The 20,418-nt window shown below is 33.2% G+C and overlaps 1 protein-coding gene across 2 annotated transcripts; it reads left to right on the top strand.

Moving 5' to 3' along the window:
• Positions 1-2,912: 2,912 nt before the first annotated feature.
• LOC131643486 (DEAD-box ATP-dependent RNA helicase FANCM-like) lies at positions 2,913-16,629 on the top strand. Of its 2 annotated transcripts, XM_058913714.1 has the most exons (23): positions 2,913-3,085; positions 3,175-3,442; positions 4,129-4,272; positions 4,422-4,504; positions 4,586-4,700; positions 4,813-4,904; positions 5,034-5,088; positions 5,187-5,308; positions 5,385-5,498; positions 6,518-6,711; positions 7,280-7,410; positions 8,909-8,969; positions 9,067-9,137; positions 11,242-11,291; positions 11,363-11,528; positions 11,697-11,824; positions 11,907-12,242; positions 12,345-12,408; positions 12,809-13,177; positions 13,287-13,862; positions 14,025-14,079; positions 14,273-14,413; positions 15,844-16,629. In XM_058913714.1, exons 1-23 carry the CDS (start codon positions 3,044-3,046, stop codon positions 16,382-16,384), a joined length of 3,918 nt encoding a protein of 1,305 aa, XP_058769697.1. In that variant the 5' UTR covers positions 2,913-3,043; the 3' UTR covers positions 16,385-16,629. The 2 variants fall into 2 exon arrangements, with proteins under 2 accessions (XP_058769697.1, XP_058769698.1); XM_058913715.1 differs by lacking the exons at positions 2,913-3,085; positions 3,175-3,442; positions 4,129-4,272; positions 4,422-4,504; positions 4,586-4,700 and having other exon boundaries at positions 4,822-4,921.
• The last annotated feature ends 3,789 nt before the right edge of the window (positions 16,630-20,418 follow it).

A 20,418-nucleotide genomic window follows, 5' to 3' on the forward strand; every position in this document is an offset into this window, starting at 1 on the left:
TTTAAGAAAATTATCAATGGAGTCGTGCAAAACAAGAGTGTGCTTTTAAAGTATTAAATTTATGAAATCTCTGATCCGAGGATGAACGATGATGGCAAATATCAACCGTTGTAATTAAAGCAAAGTATTTGAAAATATCTCAAAATTGACGATCCTTAGTGCTCAGTTGAATATATATATGTATGTAACAAACTTGTTTATTTTGTTATTTATACTAACTCTCGCATTCAACGATATATAGAAAATGATACATCATATTATATTTCCTTAAGGGAATAAAAGAGGCATATTCCTCCTCAACACCTTAGATAAAAAAACACAAGTTAAATGTTCATAGATTTCTGGTCCTAATTTTAAGAAAAATGCTAACAACTATTATTTAACTTAGGGAAATGCTAACCAGTGCCCTCAGGGCAATTGTTAAGACTTTAAAAATAGTAATTTTATCTCGATAATCTGTGTATTTAATGCCTTGAAAATTGAAAGATTAAATTTTCTATAAAATATTTTATTTATTTTGGAATGCTTAACCATTGCGCTGAGGGCACTGGTTAGCAAGACCCTTTAACTTAAGGTTTATTATTATTATTATTATTATTATTATTATTATTATTATTATTATTATATATTTTATATAAGAATTTCAAGCTTCTCTAGCACGCATTTTCACTTTCCCATTTTCAATCGCAATTTTAGCGTCGTATATTTAAATTATTGGGGTTAACCTAATAAACATTTGAAGTTTTATCAAATTAAATTAAATTTTCCCTTTTTGTACCCAACTCAGAGCACAAGCATATTCATGTTCCTCACTCCTCATAGTCGTGAACCACAATCCCAAAATCTTCAAACAAAAATTAATGAAAAAAATCTGAGTAATTTATCGAATGTAACCAATAACCCCTACGAGATTCTTCACGACAATGATGTATGAAAATGAGTTACCATCTAGTTTCTCCAACAAATCTATTATTTTAATCTATATAAAGAGAAGTTTGAAGATTGAATACAAAAAGTATGTGGAACAATGTAGACAACATACACACATGAGAGAGTGAAGCTTCTCAGGAGAAGTAGCACTCACATAAAAAGAAAATCAGCGAAATATAAGAGAAACAATGAGCTAATGAGAAAAAGGCTATTGGAAATGCATATGCAGGTATGGACATGAAGAAATTCCTTACATGCAAAAGAGAACAAGTATTAAAGAAGATCAATGAAGCCAAAACAATGAAGATACATCTATATCTAAAAGAGGAAAATCAATATATCAGCAAGAAAAGAAGATCAATTAAGCTTTCAAATTTATCTCTTAAAGTGTTATCTTTTATGCTTAAAAGTTAGTGTAATTAACTTATCAATAACTATTTTTTGTATACACAGATCTTGTAATCTTAACCTTGTAAGGTTAATTTCTTTGAGGGACCAAGTGTGGTCAGAATGCTCGAGATATTAATAACAATTGTTATTGAGGCTGTTTTCCTTTAGGGACTAAATGTTTTAATTAAGAGCCTTGAGATGTCAACGATTGTTTGTCATTGAGGTGATTTCCTCAACATACCACTTGGGTTAGATTTCTTAAGATGTCAATGATAATTTTTCATTGAGGTTGTAATCAAAAGTTTATTTGATTAATGGATTAAGTTCTTTGTTGATAAAGATAAAATCATCCTGGGTTGATGGACTGAACTAAGCTTGTTAACGGTGAACCAAGATAAAAATACCTATGTCTCTTATTATTGTTAATTACTTTGTGCATGAGTAGTGTTTAACCTTAGGATATTTAAAAAGATTTAAAATCTGGAAACATAATTCAAACCTTCCTTTCTTGTATTTCATTGAACCTTCAAAATGTACCTTTAAGTATGAGGGAGAAAGCGCTGACACAAAGAAGGGAGCTGAAGAGTCAAAGCTTTAATACTTTAAAATTATGAATGTGCGACGACAATTACTCTGAAAAGAAAGTGCTCTCAAATAAGAGGGGGAGACTTAAAAAGACAAGGGAAACCCAGTCTACAAGATGACTAAAAAGTTTCGCTACAATATCTCACCATCTTTAGATATGCAAAGACAATTGAATGGATCAGATCAAAAACATGAAATAAGGACAAATTGACAGTCATATTTCATCTGAGGAAAAGAACTACACTTGAGAACGCTCGAGTACACGGAAAGTTGCGTCACATCACTCACACATTTTTAGGCTACACATCAAAGAAAAATAGTTAAATGTTTCAATAATAAGATTGCATTTAATGCTTACATTCACATAACGCTTTGGCAAAACTAAAGCGGCGAATGCTAGCCGACGCCTAAGCGAACATCCTTTAAGGTGAACCACTACTACTAAAAGACTCCCCCAACATCAAACATGTCCGATGAGTCTTGGGGGCAACTGCTTCGTACCGACCAGAGACCCTAGACCCACTACTCTGCGCCAGCCAGGGGTCTAATAGCACCAAACCCATTATCTAGCCTACTCCGTCAGGTCCCAAGTATAAACACTTTGGTAGAGGGTTCTCAGATACACAATCTATAATCTCCCCTTTCACTATCACTATCTTGAACCCTAAGTTGACTTGAGAGTTTAAGTGCTAACCTTACAAATATTCCCCTTTAGTCCACCGTATCGGAGATAACAAACACCAGTTAACGACATCGCATCAAGACCATTAGTTTACACAACCATCGCCCTTTCTGATTCCACAATAAATTATTATTATTATTATTATTATTATTATTATTATTATTATTATTATTATTATTATTATTATTATTATTATTATAATATATTTTATATAAGAATTTCAAGCTTCTCTAGCAAGTCATTTTCATTTTCCATTTTCAATCGAGATTTTAGCGCCATATATTTAAATTTTTTTGGTTTAACCCAATAAACATTTGAAGCTTTATCAAATTAAATTAAAATTTTCCTTTTCGTACCCAATTCATAGCACAAGCACATTCACCTTCCTCACTCCTTGTAGTCGTGAACCAGAACCCCAAATCCTCAAACAAACCAAAAATCCGAGTAATTTATCGAATGGATTCCAATAACCCTTACGAGATTCTCGACGACGACGATGTATGAAAATCGGTTACCAACTAGTTTCTTTACAATCTCAACAATTTTCATTCTCTCAAATTATTTTTGTTTTTGTGTATTTTTTTTAGGGATTTGATTGGGAAGCAGCTGCGAGAGAAATTGATGCGGTTTGCGAAATGAGAAGTGACGCGAAAACGAACGGAAGTGAAGCGGAAAAGGTTTGTCAAAAGGGAAAGGGGAAGGGTAAGGGAAAGAGGAAGCAATCGACTCTTGATAATTTTGTTGGAATTGCGAATAAGGAAACTGAAACGATTCGGGTTCCGGAAAATGACTGTGAAGAATCTATCTGTAATCATCCCATTGACACTGAAGCAGCCAAAACTTGGATATATCCAGGTACTAATGTACTGGTTGTAGTTGTTGTTTTTGCTATAATCTATGTTAGGATTGTTGCCAAGACCCAAGAGGCGCGGCGCGAGCCTTGGCGCAACAGTAAAGGTTGATGCTTTGTGACTAGGGGGTTACAAGTTCAACTTTTTGAAACAGTCTTTTTGTGTGGGGTAAGATAAGACTTTGTATATTTACTCTCCACAAACCCTACCTGGTGGGAGCCTCGTGCACTGGGCTCGTATGGCTGCTCTTATGTAGCAATGTTTAGGAGAGTAGATAAGATTGAGCGACAAAGAGCTTAGTAAGACCATGACAAACTACGAGTATAAGTTTGGCGTTAAATGGTTTGTAAATCGTAATTGAAATTGGGTTGGTTTGAAATAGTCTTTCAATTAAAAAAGATTAGTGATTCTTAAAAGTTAGTCCTTAAGCTATCGCCTTTATGGAGAAGTAAATGACTTTCTATAAAACCTGTGATGCAAAAGTTGATTTCAATTTTCCATTTATACGGGATGTTATTGTTTAAAAGACTTGTGGTTATTATGTTGAGAAATTCATCCAAACTGGCTCTCAAATCACCCACATAATGGGAAGAGACTATTGTTATTGTTGCATCCTATAGTCATATACAATATATCTATGTACTCAGTTGATCCTCTAGTTGAAGAATTTCAATTTTGCACTTTTTGCAGTTAATGTTCCTCTCCGTGACTATCAATTCCATATTGCCCAAACTGCACTCTTTCAAAACACTCTGGTCGCCTTGCCAACAGGACTTGGCAAAACTCTCATTGCTGCTGTTGTCATGTATAACTACTTTAGATGGTTTCCTGAGGGTAATGTAACGTAACGTCATGATTGTGCATTCACAAATTTTACAGTTTTACATCGTGTATCATATCATTATGTTACTTAACTCTTTAACTGAGAAAACCATCTTCTGATCAGAGAAGCATTTACATCTGCTGCTTTCGTTTTGCAACAGGAAAAATAGTATTTGCTGCTCCTTCTCGACCACTTGTCATGCAACAGATAGAAGCATGCCATAACATTGCCGGGATACCGCAAGTAACAACCTTTCTTAAAACTTATATGCTTGCATCTTTGCTTGAAAAAATTTATGAAATATCTATGTGAATTTAATTGCAGGAATGGACAGTCGATATGACTGGTCAGTTAAGTCCTCCTAAAAGAGCTCGTTTGTGGAAAACAAAGCGAGTTTTCTTTGTCACTCCACAAGTTTTGGAAAAAGATATTCATTCTGGTGATTTCTTTAAATTAGTTACACAATATTTCTATGGGGATCTTTTTTATGTATCATATGCTGTGCTTTGCTTCATTTGACAAAGCTTTGTATCTTTATTTATTTATTTCAGGTAAATGTTTGGTGAAGTACTTGGTATGTTTGGTGATTGATGAAGCTCACAGAGCAATGGGAAATTACTCTTATTGTGAAGCAGTTCGTGAGGTTTGATTTGTTCGGAGGTTTTTAGTATTTCTGGTCTTAACTCTATTTTGGCATTTAGTACGATATGCTCATTCATTGTTATGCACAACACATAACAGATTCATCCCTATTATATATTTTGGTTTCTAGTTAATGGCTGTACCAGTGCAACTAAGGATATTGGCGTTAACCGCAACCCCAGGATGTATGTTTTCGACACATAACAACAATATGCTCATTCATTGTTATAACAACAATATTCTTTTAGAAAAATTGTATTCTAAATCTATTTGGGATATACAGCAAAGCAGCAGACTGTCCAGGATGTTATTGATAATTTGCATATCTCCAAGCTTGAACATCGCAGTGAAACTGACCACGATGTTATGCCGTATGTTCACGACAGGAAGATAGAGTTGATACAGGTAGTCCATGCTCGCCTATTTGGAAATTATAGTTATATTTTACACTTTTTTTAAAACCCTGTTACAATATTTACAGGTTGCAATGGGCGAAGATGCTGTAGAAATAAACAATAAGTTTTTGGAAGTGATACGCCCTATCGTAACCAAGCTTACTAATATTGGGGCAATTCAGAATAGAGATTATCGTACTGTATGGCCCTTTCTCTTCTCATTTATTTTTCATGTTGTTTTAGTTTCAGATTACCGAATGTTAGAAAACAACTACATGACTTGTCATTAGTTTTTATTGAAGTTTTCTAGAGTTAGAAAGAAATATAGGAATTATTTCAGCCGGAGGATATGTAAGTTGCATACATATGGATCTGATTCACATTATGGTTATATAAGCAAGAGTAATTCTGCCCTATGTTAACGACACCACCATCCCAGAGCACAGATAGAAAATGGTTGATCTTATTAATTTTTCTTATGTTTAAGTTCTTTTGAACTGACTCATAAGAAGTCATTTTAATTATGAAGCATTTGAGTTTACTAGTTGCTAAATAATACCGTCAAAACAGAGTTTTTTGAGTCTAATATGTCCCCTGCATTATAGCAATGATTACTGCTTGTAACCTAATTAGCAGTAGCTTTGATTGAAGAGAAGATGTGATGAGAGATAGTCTATAATCTTCTATGGGATTGTACACATTATAAATACATGAAGGCCTGCTGTATTTGAATTTGATTTTGAACATCAGATTGTTATCTAATTGTCATGGTTGCTCTAATGTATGGGTTCAGTAACACTTCATAATGTGTTTCAAATTTCAAGGAGCTAGAAAACTAATTAGTTGTCAAAGCTAATGTGTTGCAAAACACCTTTGGATGAGCAAAATACTTTTGGGTTGTTGGATCTGTATAAACATATGGGTTTAGATTGTTGCAGCCTTTCAGGCCATGTTTTTTGTCTCCTTTTCTAGTCGCATTTATAAGATTATAGCATGTCCCCCTGTTAGTTATTATCTATCAGATTTTCATGAATAACATTCCGAAGCATGATGATTTTCGATAGCTTTCTTGCCTATTATTATTTGGATTCATTGACTTCTCATGGTTGACTGTCATTATTGTTCTGTCTGTACTATCATTTGCCAAAATTACACAGGCTTGATGATATAGCTTAATCAATAACTGCTTTTTCTCTTTTCAATGCTTGCTGGCTGGCAGTTGAGCCCTTGTGTATTACTTGAAATGAGGGAAAAGTTTCGTCAAGGGCAGATGCAAGATCCTTCACATAACAACTACATAGATGTTGAAGGGTATTTTGGAGTTCTCATTACTCTTTATTACATCCACAAACTTCTTTCAAGTCATGGAATAAGACCAGCGTATGAGATGCTTGAAAGAAAATTGAAGCAAGGGTAGGCCTTTACACATCCTTCCTAATTCTTATGAGCCCTTCTGTACAATGTCATTGGTAATATTTGGGAGATAGTGATCACTGGTGACTAATACTTGCTTGCACGTAGTCAAATTGATGGCCAAAACTTAATTACTTACTAGCATGTAGACGAACACTATTGTTCCCGTCTGTCCAATTTTCTCGAATGAAAATCATAGTCGGTCTTCATCATAACAAAATTAAGATTTAAATTATGGTCGGAATTCTATCATTTAGCATTGTTATTTTTATTTCAAATTTGAATTATGGTTAGTTTACATTTTTTTGTTATAATTGTTTTATGGATTATATAAGAATTTATTTAAAATTTAAATTAGGATTTGATGAAATTTGATCTGATTTAAATTTGAAATTAGATAAAATTTAATTATTTATTTAGATAAAGAATGCTAAAATTGGTAGAAAAAAGCTACACCAAAACTTGGTATTCCTTTTATATATAGGTATAGATAAAGTCATCTAGATTTGTGACCATAGTTGATATGTTTGTGAGGTAGACTAAAGATGCTTTCAACAACAATATGTAGGTTTTTTGCAAAATATATGAGTAAAAATGAAGATATTTTGAAAGCAAGGCAACTAATGGACCAAAGCTTATCTCATGGAGCGTCGAGTCCCAAGTTGTCCAAAATGCTAGAAGTATTACTGGAGCATTTCAGTAAGTATAATTCTGTTTGCCAAGTGTTGAATTTAACTTCTGTGAAATATCTAGGGTGTTAGTTTTTTTCCTTCTTGCTTCTTACAATAAGCTAGCATAAAAGATTTACATTCGTAAAGAGATAATATGTAAATTACTTCTTCTCACAGCATTTTCAGACCTAGAAAATTAAGTTACAACGATTGACTTTTTTCATGCTTTATCATTAATTTTGTTTATGGTTTTTTCATGCTTTAATTTTCCATCAAAATTGACTTTGGCATGTTGTGACAGAAATGGTCTTGCATTAGGATTTTACAGTAATTTAATGATAACTGTTGGAAATTCCGCCTTCATTGCGTTCCACCCATAGTCGCCCAATTGCAGCATTTGGCTTGCCTTCATTGCAACCTCCAACACCTTCATTGTGTTGGATTTGAAGGGGTGGGTTTAGTCCCACATTGTTTAGAGATATGACTTGTGTAGTGTTTATAAGTGTGAGCAATCCTCACCTTACAAGCTGGTTTTGTAGAGATGAGTTAGACCCAACTAAATTTTTGAGAATAACATTTAGCTTTACAGCTCCAGTTTTATTAAAAAGATGTTCCTTAGACTTCTTTCACATTGAGCTAGTATGCTAGGGAGGGTTGAAGTTTTTTTCGTAGTTTGTGAAATTTAAGATGAAGTTTGAAATAATGACCAATTTCTTTTTATTGTTTATTTGTTCCTTTAAGTGATATTTTTCCTGAATTTCCAAGTTATCACCGAAAAAGATCAATCAGCGAGAGAGCCGACTGTTCACTCTATTTTCTTATATTGTTATATGACTATTAATTGCATCATACAAGTTTCTTTCCATCTGATCTGTTAGTGTAAAGACTATGGAATTTTTTGATACAAGTTTTCAAAAATGTTTATCCATGGTACTTCCATTTGGAATGATGTCAACTGTGAGGTGGAAAGTTAAACAGAATATCTCAGAAATGAATTTTGTTTTTTTGTTTTTGTAAACAGCTGTCACTGGTGGTGATTCAATCAGTATAAATCTGATTGAATTTTATTTTATTAGTTTTGGCTTTGCCAGGGTAGTGAGAAAGGAATCAATCATCTTCTTTTGCTTTTTCTAATTCAAAGTTTTTATTGGCACCAAAATTGTTCTCTGTAGTGTTCTTGTAGATGCTATTTCTCTCATTTGTCTTTTTTGTCAAGGACTCAAGGCTATGATTTCTCTTCCAAGGCCGAAAGGAAGGTTTATAAAAGCTGAAATTTGATACTAGTTCTTAAAAACTTCTTTCAAACGAAATGTTTATTCCAAAACAGCCTTAAATTTTTTGTATAAATTTTCTGTCATCTATATTCTTCACAGCCTATACTTTCAATAAGCAAAATATTGTCGCTGAATCTCAGTTTGATTTTTTGTTTTACTAATAACCGGGCTATTTTCACTAGTCTTTAATGTCATATAATTTAAAACGAGTGTGTATTCATTAGTGAATGACATATTTGGATGTTGTTGCAGAAACCAATGATCCACAAAACTCCAGGGTGATTATTTTCTCCAATTTCAGAGAAAGTGTCAGGTAAAGTTAAATTGGATCATTTCATTATCTTATTCTAAACGGTTATTTGGAACTTTTAACAATTTGAAAAATCGTTGGGTTAATTCAATGCAATCAGGGACATAATGGCTGCAATTGGAGGTACCGGGGATCAAATTAGAGCTACCGAGTTTATTGGTCAAAGTTCAGGTATTTATGATTTATGATGGTTCATTTGATACACTTGTGTTCTCAAGAATGTATCTTTGCTACAATATGACCAATGGAATTGTTGTTTGCATAAACTAGAGTCATATGTTCCTTTCCTATATGGTGATTGTTTGAAGTCATGAAAGTTCATTCGTGAGAATTACTTTCCCAAGAATATAATTGATAGAAATATTATTCCTGTGTGGTAATTTGAAAAAAGTGTTTGGAAAATGGTTTCAACTTTCCTGTAAATAATTTTTAAAAGTGGCGTTCTAGAGGTAGTTATGAATTTTCAGCCTTGAAAGAAATATGGGAATACACATTCACAACCCACACATTCGTCGGAATATGTTCAGATTACATAAAACAAACACTCCGAATTCTTTAAATAAGTGAATAACACAGGAAGTAAATACACACTGTATATTATGTACTGCCTCCGGTCACTATAAAAGAAAAAAAATGACCTCAAATCTTGGTCGTTATTATAAACAAAAGTTAACTTTTGAACTATTTAATGCTAGTATTCATAATACACTATTCTTTTAGTTCAAAAACATTTAATGCTAGTAGTTGAGTCATTAAATATCAACAAAGATATTTTACTAAATTAAACTTGTGTTTTATATGAAATATAGAAAACTAAATGCACTTAATTATCTTTCTTAATCAATATAAAATGATTTGTTTTTTTTGCATATAATAGTGACTCAAGGGAGTAAGATAATAACAAGAAAAAGGGATCAATGTTTGAGATAAACTGTCACGGTCACCACTCACCAAGCTATACACAAAAAAAGTCTACGCTGTCATGGAAAGAGACACCAATATTTTTTAATAAAAAGTATGCTTCAGAATGTCTTTGATGACAGATCATGACTTCTTGGCAGGTTGTAAGCAAAAACTTTGCCATGAGTATGAAAAATAATGTTGATAGCCATAACACACACAGACAAAAGTATACTAAGAAACTGTAAAACATAATAATATGTCAAAGACAATAATCTAAAACATAAAAGCACATCTCAATAAATAAATGTCACTAGCAGTACCATAATTGACAGTCTACAAGTCTGTGAAATAAACTTGGTCCTGAGATGACATTGTAAGAGAGGAGAGCCACTGTTTGTGGAATGGTAGATTAACAGAGATAAATAAGAACAGAGAACAACATATGAAAGAAAAAGAATAGAAGACAAAACACAGACAAGGACAGAATAACAAAAAAATAAGAGCAGAGAACAGAGTAGGAAATGGAACAGAGAGAATCCGTCATTCACGAGAGAAGGGTGGTCACAAAGAAGATAGGTCGTTGGAGACGGAAAACAGCTATGTAGGTTATGTGAGAAGAGCATTTGTTTGTTTTAGAGTGTGAATGCATGTATACATGATTTTTGTATTTGGGTTTGACGGGTCATAGGTCATATACTGAAGATGGCGCTGTTTGTGTTGCCCGTCTCTCCTTTCTTTTTGTTTAATCCGCAGTTTGTGTTGCCCATCTCTCCTTTCTTTTTGTTTAATCCACTGCCATTTCAATACAGGATTATTTTTCAATGAAGCAAAGATTCATGCAATATTTGTATGGGATATTTTAGTTTCACAAACACCTGCTATTGTCTTACACTTCTTACAACATAACAAATGATAACAATTCTAACACCAATTTCTTTCCAAGTTCTGATAAATATTGTGATGCGTCAACTTTTACTGTTAAATTTTTTAATGAATAATATTATCAGAAAGTAAAGTCAGGTTCCAAGGAAAAAGAAATATAACAAACCCTTCTTAGCTAATATAATACAAAGGACACAAAAATCCAACTGATAATATCTCATCAATGCAAATTAGGCTCCTTGCTAGTGAACTTCAAAACTCATGTCCATCCATTGCTTTTTATTTGGTGAGATTTCATAAAACAAGTCGTAATTTGTGTTGTCTCTTAAATACTTCCTAACCGTTGTTGACATCTGCATCTTTTTCTTCAGCGTATATGAACAGAAAGTCACTTATCCTTCAACCTATATTTCTTTTCAATTTTTTTCCCTTCATTATTTTAAATTTTCTGTGTTCATAAAATGAAATCTTCGTTTTTTATGCTTTGCAGGAAAAACAACAAAAGGTCAGTCCCAGAAAGTTCAACAGGCTGTGCTTAAGGTATTTATTCTATTTGGAATCAAATATGTACTCCTTCCATATATACTTAAGTGGTTCAACTTTACCCACAGAAATTTCGGTCCGGTGCCTACAATGTCATTGTTGCTACATCCATTGGTGAAGAAGGTCTTGATATCATGGAAGTTGATCTTGTCATATCTTTTGATGCTAATATCTCACCACTTAGAATGATTCAGCGAATGGGGAGAACAGGAAGAAAACATGATGGCCGAGTTGATATCCTTTGATTGTCAATTTTTGATGTTTCTTGGCAATTGCTACTGTTGAGAAAGAAAATGACATTCTTGATGTCCTCTAGTAATAATGTGTTGAGAGTTGCAATAGCATTTAGTGTTTCTGAAAAGTTTTGATTGTTTATTACAATGATTCTTTAACAATTATTACTAGTTTTGGCTTGTGAAGGGGCAGAGTTGAAAGGCTACTTGAAAAAAAAGGCAAAGGGCAAGACTATAAGCAAACACATGCGAAATGGGGGCATAAATAGCTTTGTCTTTCATCCCAGTCCAAGGATGGTTGGAAATCATCTGTAGCCTCTTTTCTTTGTTGTTTCAGTTTTTATCATTATCTTCTAAATCCTTCTAACTTCTTTTGTAGATTCCCCACATCTTTAAACCTGAAGTTCAATATGTTGAACTGTCTATTGAGAAATTTATTCCTCGTCAGAATAATGTGAGAGAAAACCATCTTCAAATTTCTGCATCCAAAGACAAACTCACTCTTGCTGAAACTGATTTACTCGAAAAATATTTTCACTCTACTGGAGAAAATAGATGTAGATTGTCTCTTATCGCCTTCCCTCACTCTCAGACATTTCCTTCTAGAGTTCATAAAGTGAAGCATTCCTGTGGAACATTGATGTTTATAGACATGATGCAACGTTTGCAAGGACTGGCTGCATGTGCAGGAGATAGCAAAAATTCCACCCTTCAGGTTCTACATTCTTTCTGTATTAGTTCTATATTGTACTAAACAAGACCTTAGTCATACTGTGATTAATCCTTTTTAATTGATACACCTATCTGTTTAATTCAGGAAGGAAGGTGTTTAGGAAATAGTAAGCCGCATGTCAGTACTGAACTCGATGAAGCTAAAAATGGTAAGATCACCTGTTTAATTTTCATTCCTTAATTTCATTGCCAAACAATAAATACATGAGGTTCTAATCAAGACATTATTAAACATTCATTATGATTCTGGAACCGAAGTTATCTGTATGTCAACCTTGTTTTCAATGAAATTGCTAAAATTTTCTTTTCCTAGCATGTTGTTATTCTTCATATTGGTTCAACCTTGTTTTCAACGAAATTATCAATATAGCAACAGAAACAACAAAAGAGGTGTTTCTGTATTTTTGTATCTACTTTTTTAAAAAATAATTCTGACTGGCGTTAGTAGTAAAGGCCTTTTTTGTAAAGATTTTGCAAATATCAGTTAACATTTGAAATTTGAGAAGACACTAATGGGAGGCCCTGTTTTATTTCTATTCACTATTTCAGACAATAGGGATACAACGGGAATAAATATAGATTCTGAAAATCGTCTGGAGGTGGATTCTTGTCATATGGAAATTCAAATCAAAGACTTTGTTGATCTAACTCTACCAGATAATACTTTCAGTGACACGGGCGAGTGTCAAGAGGAAACAGCTGATGGTGATGAGACAATTCCTGAGACTCCCGATGCTAAGAGGATTTTGTCAAATGAAGGAGCTAATGCCACTGAAATAGCAAATTCTGTTGAGAAGCAGACTTCTTCACTGGCTGCAGATGCATGCGATAACGGCATGAGAGATGAAGAGCTTAGCCCTCGTTTAACTAATTTGATTATAAGTGGTGTAGTTCCCGAGTCTCCCATTGAGGAAAGAGGTGTGTGTCTTCAATGTCAAATTGTGCCTGTACAATATATGAAAGTGATAACTTTGTTGGTTGTGGTTGTGTTTAAATAATTTCTTCTGAAGCAAATTGAATTTTTCAGGGAAGTCAAGAAACAGGTTTGTCATCCGAGGCTGTATTTCACCTGTTCATCTCCAGGAAGAACAAGATGCTGGCTCTTTGAGTTGCAGGGAAACTGAAAATGTCATAATTGATAGTGGTAATGGTAAAAATGTATGTACATCCCCTGTTAATGATAATGACAATGGTAAAGCTGTATGTACCTCCCCTGTTTATGATAGTGGCAATGGTAAAAATGTATGTACTTCCCCTGTTTATGATAGTGACAATGGTAAAAATGTATGTACCTCCCCTGTTAATGAAACCCGAACCCCTTTGCTTGAGCTGAAGAATTGTGCGATTAGAAGAGGACGAGTCTTTGTTTCTCAAATTGAAGAAAGGCATATGCATACTGTTGGTCCAAGCATCAGTGAAGAATCACATCCAAGTTGTGGCGAAATGTCTGTAAGCATTAAACCTGCTCGCAAATTTAAAAGGTTGAGGAAAATTGAAGATACTGAAAGTAACATGAATCAGAAAAACAATAATATTTTTGATTCAACGGCAAACTTTTCAAAACCAGCTCCTGCCACCAATCCCACACGATATCACGGCCAAGGTGATTTTTGTTTTATTGGTACATCTTTTGGTCCTTTCTTTGTTTACGGATTGTAGATTGTAGCTCATATATTTTGTTATCCAGGAAATTAAATTGGAAGTACATTTAACAAATTGTATTCTGTAAAACTTACGGCAGTGTTGTTTCACTTTTTAATTTTAGGTATAAAGAAACCAGCTAATGTGAGAGTGAGAGACTTCATTGAGGAGGAAGCCGAGTAAGCTTATTCTAAAGACTTGATGAATTTTGCATTTCTCATCCTGTGATCATTTTTTGGCTAACTAAATTTTATTAGTGTAGTAACCATATGTTTTCTTGATGATTCAAAAGATATTACATGTAGCATAATCTGTTTATCATGGATATTTTGCGGAAGATATCCAATCTCATGATCTTTTCAACTTCATCAGGGTATCTTCAGATGCCTCCGTATCTAATGATGAAGATGCCGAGGATGACAATTCTGTTGACAGTTTCATAGATGATCAAACTAACCTTACAGCAGCCACTCAGCCTGGAGCTAGTAGAATGGACATGATGGCAATTTACAGGTAGTTTTACGTTACTTATCTTATCTCTTGGCAGGTTTTTCTTAAGTAGCGTTAGCATGCAATTGTATCATCTTGGTATTAAAATGGACCACTAAATTCACCTTAAAAAACTACTTGCAAAGTTATCATACATTCTTTTCTTTATTCCTATATTTGTCTAAATTTGAGAATACATATTAGTTGTGAACATTTTGAAGAAATGACAAGGGAAAAGTTCAGCTTAGTAAGTCTTTAAAAATGACTTTCCAGAGAAAAAAATTAGCCAAAGTCATGATTTTTGGTTAGTTTAGTTGTTACTTAACCATCAATTATTTTCTGAACATGGACATTTTTTGGGCCGGGTCAATTACTCATTCCTAAGTTTACCATTTTACCATAATAACTCTGAGGAACATTAATGACGCATTTTTTGAAAATGAATACAAGTAAGATAATTTTATCAAACAATGATTCAAGGCATAATGACAAATAACAAAACATGCGAAGTGTGCCAGCTCTTTTATATATTACTTGTAAACCGAATATTCATTCCACTGTTCTATAATATTCTACAATATTCCTGGTCAACTAGAGCAAGATATCACGTGCTCCCAACTTTCATTATCGAACTATTGGCACTATCCTTGAGGCTCGTTGAGACTTGAGAGTCCTATATTAGATGAAATATGGCCTGAAAATATGTTTATAAGTGGGAGACGACATCCCTCAACTTACAAGCTGGGTTTTAGAGGGATGAATTGTGCCCAAGTCAAATTATAAGAAGGCTTAACGTAACATTACATGCATCTAGATTGAAGTTGACGCTGAGTGCAGAAAGTATGTATATCTATGAATAATTAGCACTATGGATTTCTTCTTTGCATGTAAAAAAACTGACTGCTCTGTCTTCTTCCTTCCTGTTATTTCTTTTAAGTCGTGATATTTTTCCAATGAAATACAGGAGATTTCATTAGTCATCAAATTTTCCCGTTGTGAGATATGGGATGCTGAAAGGATATGTTTTGTTAAGTTTAAAAATTTAAATGAATGTGCAACGAAGTCTGTTATTAACTTGGTAAAATGTTAGCTATCATTTCATATGGGAAATATATGGTCTGCTGTCAGGTGGAGATAGGAAATTTATCATTTGATGCGTTAAAGATTAGTTTTCTTTTTTCTCGAGGTCCAATGTAAAAAACTCAATATTTCAAAATTGCAAGGGGGCAAAATAAGATGTTAGATCTGTAGCTCGCGGTCCTCCTTAGTCCTTTCCCGTCCATATCTAGATGTCAGGGTTACTTCTCTGTTTTGGATATAATGCTTTTCTAATTCAGCTTGCAATATAATCAATGCTTTTGTGTCTGTGTGGAGTGACATGGAACTCTGAACTAAATACTAGTAATTAACAACTTCATATTAAACCTGCATAATTAGAATGAGCTTTTTTGCAGGCGTTCATTGCTCAGTCAAACACCGATGAATGGAGGGCCAAGATTTTCCACCACCTTCAGTCCTGACAATGTGACTATGACAGCCAGTATTGGTGAAAGCGGTAATTCATCAGTCAAGACAGTGAGTCGTTTCCAGACAGAACATACCAGTCATTCAGCTAATCGAACGTCAGAATCAATAAGTACTGACTGTATGACCTCAGAAGCAGGGCCTTCAACTAGTGTTCCAACTGAGACGGATATAAGAAGCCGTAAAAGAAGATTGACATTTCATAATTCTGGACACTTTCCAAGTGTGAATCTTGAACACCAATTTGCACTTCAATCAAAGAAAGAATCAGTGGATACCAATGCAACCATAGATGTTCTATGTGATGATCAATTCCTTAATACTATTGATCTTGATGAGTTGGAGGCGCAAGCAACTTCTATTCTTAAACGGAAATCGGATTCTTCAAATCAGAAGCAAGATGTAAATCCTCAATCTCATGAACCGAACCTTGATGTTATTATGACTCCATCATTTGACCTTGGTATATGATAAGCACTCGTGCGGTTCGATACTTGCACATTTTGAAAATTAGCTAATGTTAACAGTCCGTTAGGAGTTCCTGTCTTTATTTTTATTGTATTTATAAGGGGACTATAAAAGATTTTGTAACAAAAAGAGCAAAAGTAAAATGTAAAGAATATTATTTTTAGTTTGGACAATACACTCAAAATCTTACAACTACTTGTATTTAATGTTCACAATAATGATTTATTGTACGTAGTATGTTTTGAAAATATTTCATAAAAACTAGCGTAGTATATATTGTGCAAACCGTGTTCATCATTAAACATTGTTTATTGTGAACTTGATTCTGCACACTCTATCACGACGACTCTGTTCTCTGCGTTAATATTGTTCATTTCACATATATTTGGTACCGATACATTTATGTTTCCACTCTCTCTTTTTCTCTAGGCAAGTTTCAGTTTTTATTTGCATTGATACTCCAAATAAACTTTATAACTAATACTTCCTCCAATTTCTTTTATAAGCAAATTTTGTTTTTTAATTCAAAATGATATATGATTATTGGCTCCATAATCAAGTATTTGATACTTGATTATGAAGCTAGTGCTCTTGGTTAACCATATGTCATCTTTATTCATACACTTTTTCACTTATTCACAATGTTCTTTATTACTTCGATATTAAGAATATTCTTTTAAATTTACTTAACAACAACAACTCTTTTTTCTTAATCAATTAAGACCAACTAGGAATCTATGTACACTTCAAAAAAAATTATGACCCTAATTTAGAGAAAGCAACCCTTGAGGTTAGATTTGGTCAAAGCACTTCCTTAGTATGTGGAATAAATGGAAGAACAAGTTTAGTATAGGATGATTTTTCTTATATTCAAACCAATACTGAAGGACTTTCACATACGCCTAGTCGGACAAATGCAATCATGAAAGGGCGACCCCTAAGTCTTGAACCTCTAAGTTGTTGAAGGTTAGAGTGACCCGCACCCGGGAGAACAAACATTCACACACGCGGATGCCATACACCCCATAAAGATTAAATATTCTAATGTGTCTTGAACCTCTAAGTTGTTGAAGGTTAGAGTGACCCGCACCCGAGAGAACAAACATTCACACACGCGGATGCCATACACCCCATAAAGATTAAATATTCTAATGTCCCTTGGAGATAGTTACTCACAACAAAAGGATGACACCGCGACCAAGTAACTCAAAACATAAAAGAATGAGAGGGGTGAATCATGATATTTGAAATTCATATTTAATTTATAAAAACTTTTGCTCTTGAAAATATTTAGGTTAGAGGATAAGAATTAGATAGAAGAAAGATGAGGATGAAGAGAGATAAATCAACTTAAATTAAGAGAAAATGATTTGGAGAAAGTGCACTAAATATTTATACCGTTCTATCTAATCACTTGACATACTTTTGTCCTTAAGAATTTTTTCTTGAGAGTTACACTAAAATTAAACTCGAGCTTTTACATGATCAACCCACAAACCTTCAACAACAATCAAATAAAACTTTTACACAAACTTAACTGAAGAACCTTCACCCAAACTTTTTCAGGTTTAACTTGTAACCTTTAAGTACTTTACAAGTATAACTCACAAGGGAATCACATTCTTGAATAAATAAAATTAACACATCACTAATTTCAACAACTCTCCAAGGGCTTTTCAATCTTTTAGCATTGCGACAATTCTCGTGAAAAAGAAAATAAAAAAATATAGAGAGTAAAAGAAATATAGAGAGCTTTCTATTTAGAATTTTTAGTGTAAAAACAAAATGATGAGAGTTTTCCTTTATATTGATTTTTTTTGCCTAAAAAAAGGAAATAACCCTTGAGCCAATTAATTGATTTAATCGACTAATTCTTAAGGATAAGCATTGAAAGCTTTCAAGATACAATAACCCTAATAAAAAAAGAAACCCTAAACGACTATATGATTTAATTGATTAATAACTTTTCTAATTGATTAAAAGGTCATTCATCTTGTTTTAATCGATTGGACCAAGTACTTAATCAATTTGGTAATGTGTACAATTTTTTGATTGATTAGAAAACACTTATTAATCAATTTCATACAAGATTTGATAGGTTTTAAAGAAGTTTTATGAAATAAGAGAGTTTGAAAAAGATTTGTATGTGTGTATGTGTGTTTTCCTCAGTACTTTAAGACTTACTCTTTATCTTTTATATTATAAACTGATCATTTTAAGACACTAATCGCAATATCAGACAAGCTTTTAGACTTTCTCTTTTTGAGATTTTAAGATCCCCTACTTGTTTCATCAAATTAATTAATATTTTATAGGATTTTGTAATTGAGTTTGTATCCTCACTCTCAACATTCAAAAACCATTTGATTTATGGTGTTGTTATCTTTAAAGTTGCTTCTTAAGTTGTCATCATCAAAACCAAATGATAATTATACCTACAAACACATAGATCCATATTCTCCATTTTTTGATGATGACAACACATCTATCAGGGAATGGTAAAACAAGAGAACAACAAATAAATATTTGGAGCGGTTAAAATCCCTCTCACAAATAAAAGGGAATATACTTTACAACCCTTAAGAGCATACTTCTCCCTCTTTGACATTATAAATAATAGGTAAATAGAACACACTCATAGATCTTGTAAAACACATAAAGAATGGTGAGAAGAAGGAAAGAAACATTTAGCATATTAATTCATGCATGATTGATTTATGATTCTTAACTCAGTTCTTATGAAAAATAAATTTTCTTAAGGAATATGTTTTGTAAATATATCTACCAATTGATTAGATGAGGATACAAACTCAATTACAAAATCTTATTTTTTTGAAATGATCTCTAATAAAATGATGCCTAATCTCATCGTGTTTAGTTAGAGAGTGAGCTATCAGATTTTTTGTGAGGTTTATGGTGCTAATGTTGTCTCATTTTATCAGGTCAGTTATGAGATTAATTCCATAATCACTTAACTGTTGTTTCATCCATATAGCTTGGGCACGATAGCTATCCGCAATGACATATTCCGCTTCAGTTGTGGATAATGCAACACTTACTTGTTTCTTGATGTGCTAGAAGACAAACGAGTTTCCAAGTAAGTGACACAAACCCATGGTACTTTTCTAATCCAATTTACTACCAACAAAATTAGAATAAGAGTAACCAAATAAAGTACACTCTGTTCTTTTGGGGCACCATAAACCCATAAGTGATATGTTAGTGACATTATAAATAACAGGTAAATAGAACACACTCATAGATCTTGTAAAACACATAAAGAATGGTGAGAATAAGGAAAGAAACATTTATCATATTAATTCATGCATGATTGATCTATGATTCTTAACTCAATTCTTATGAAAAATAAATTTTCTTAAGGAATATGTTTTGTAAATATATCTACCAATTAATTAGATGAGGATACAAACTCAATTACAAAACCTTATTTTTTTGAAATGATCTCTAATAAAATGATGCCTAATCTCATCCTGTTTAGTCAGAGAGTGAGCTATCAGATTTTTTGTGAGGTTTATGGTGCTAGTGTTGTCTCATTTTATCAGGTCAGTTATGAGATTAATTCCATAATCACTTAACTGTTGTTTCATCCATCTAGTTTGGGCACGATAGCTACCCGCAATGACTTATTCCGCTTCAGTTGTGGATAATGCAACACTTACTTGTTTCTTGATGTGCTAGAAGACAAACGAGTTTCTAAGTAAGTGACACAAACCAATGATACTTTTCTAATCCAATTTACTACCAACAAAATTAGAATAAGAGTAACCAAATAAAGTACACTCTGTCCTTTTGGGGCACCATAAACCCATAAGTGATATGTTAGTGAGATATTTCAAAATGTGTTTGACTGCAGTGAGGTGTGATTATTTAGGATTTGGAGGAAAACATGGACACAAATAGATAGAAACATAAAATTAGTCTGAGATACAGTAAGATACATGAGAGAGCCTATCATATCAAACAATTAAGAGGTAAATATACGGTCAAATAAAATTATCACACAAAGGGTAGATAAA

Source organism: Vicia villosa, linkage group LG1, assembly GCF_029867415.1.
Source record: "Vicia villosa cultivar HV-30 ecotype Madison, WI linkage group LG1, Vvil1.0, whole genome shotgun sequence".
In the NCBI taxonomy this organism is placed as follows: Eukaryota; Viridiplantae; Streptophyta; class Magnoliopsida; order Fabales; family Fabaceae; genus Vicia; species Vicia villosa.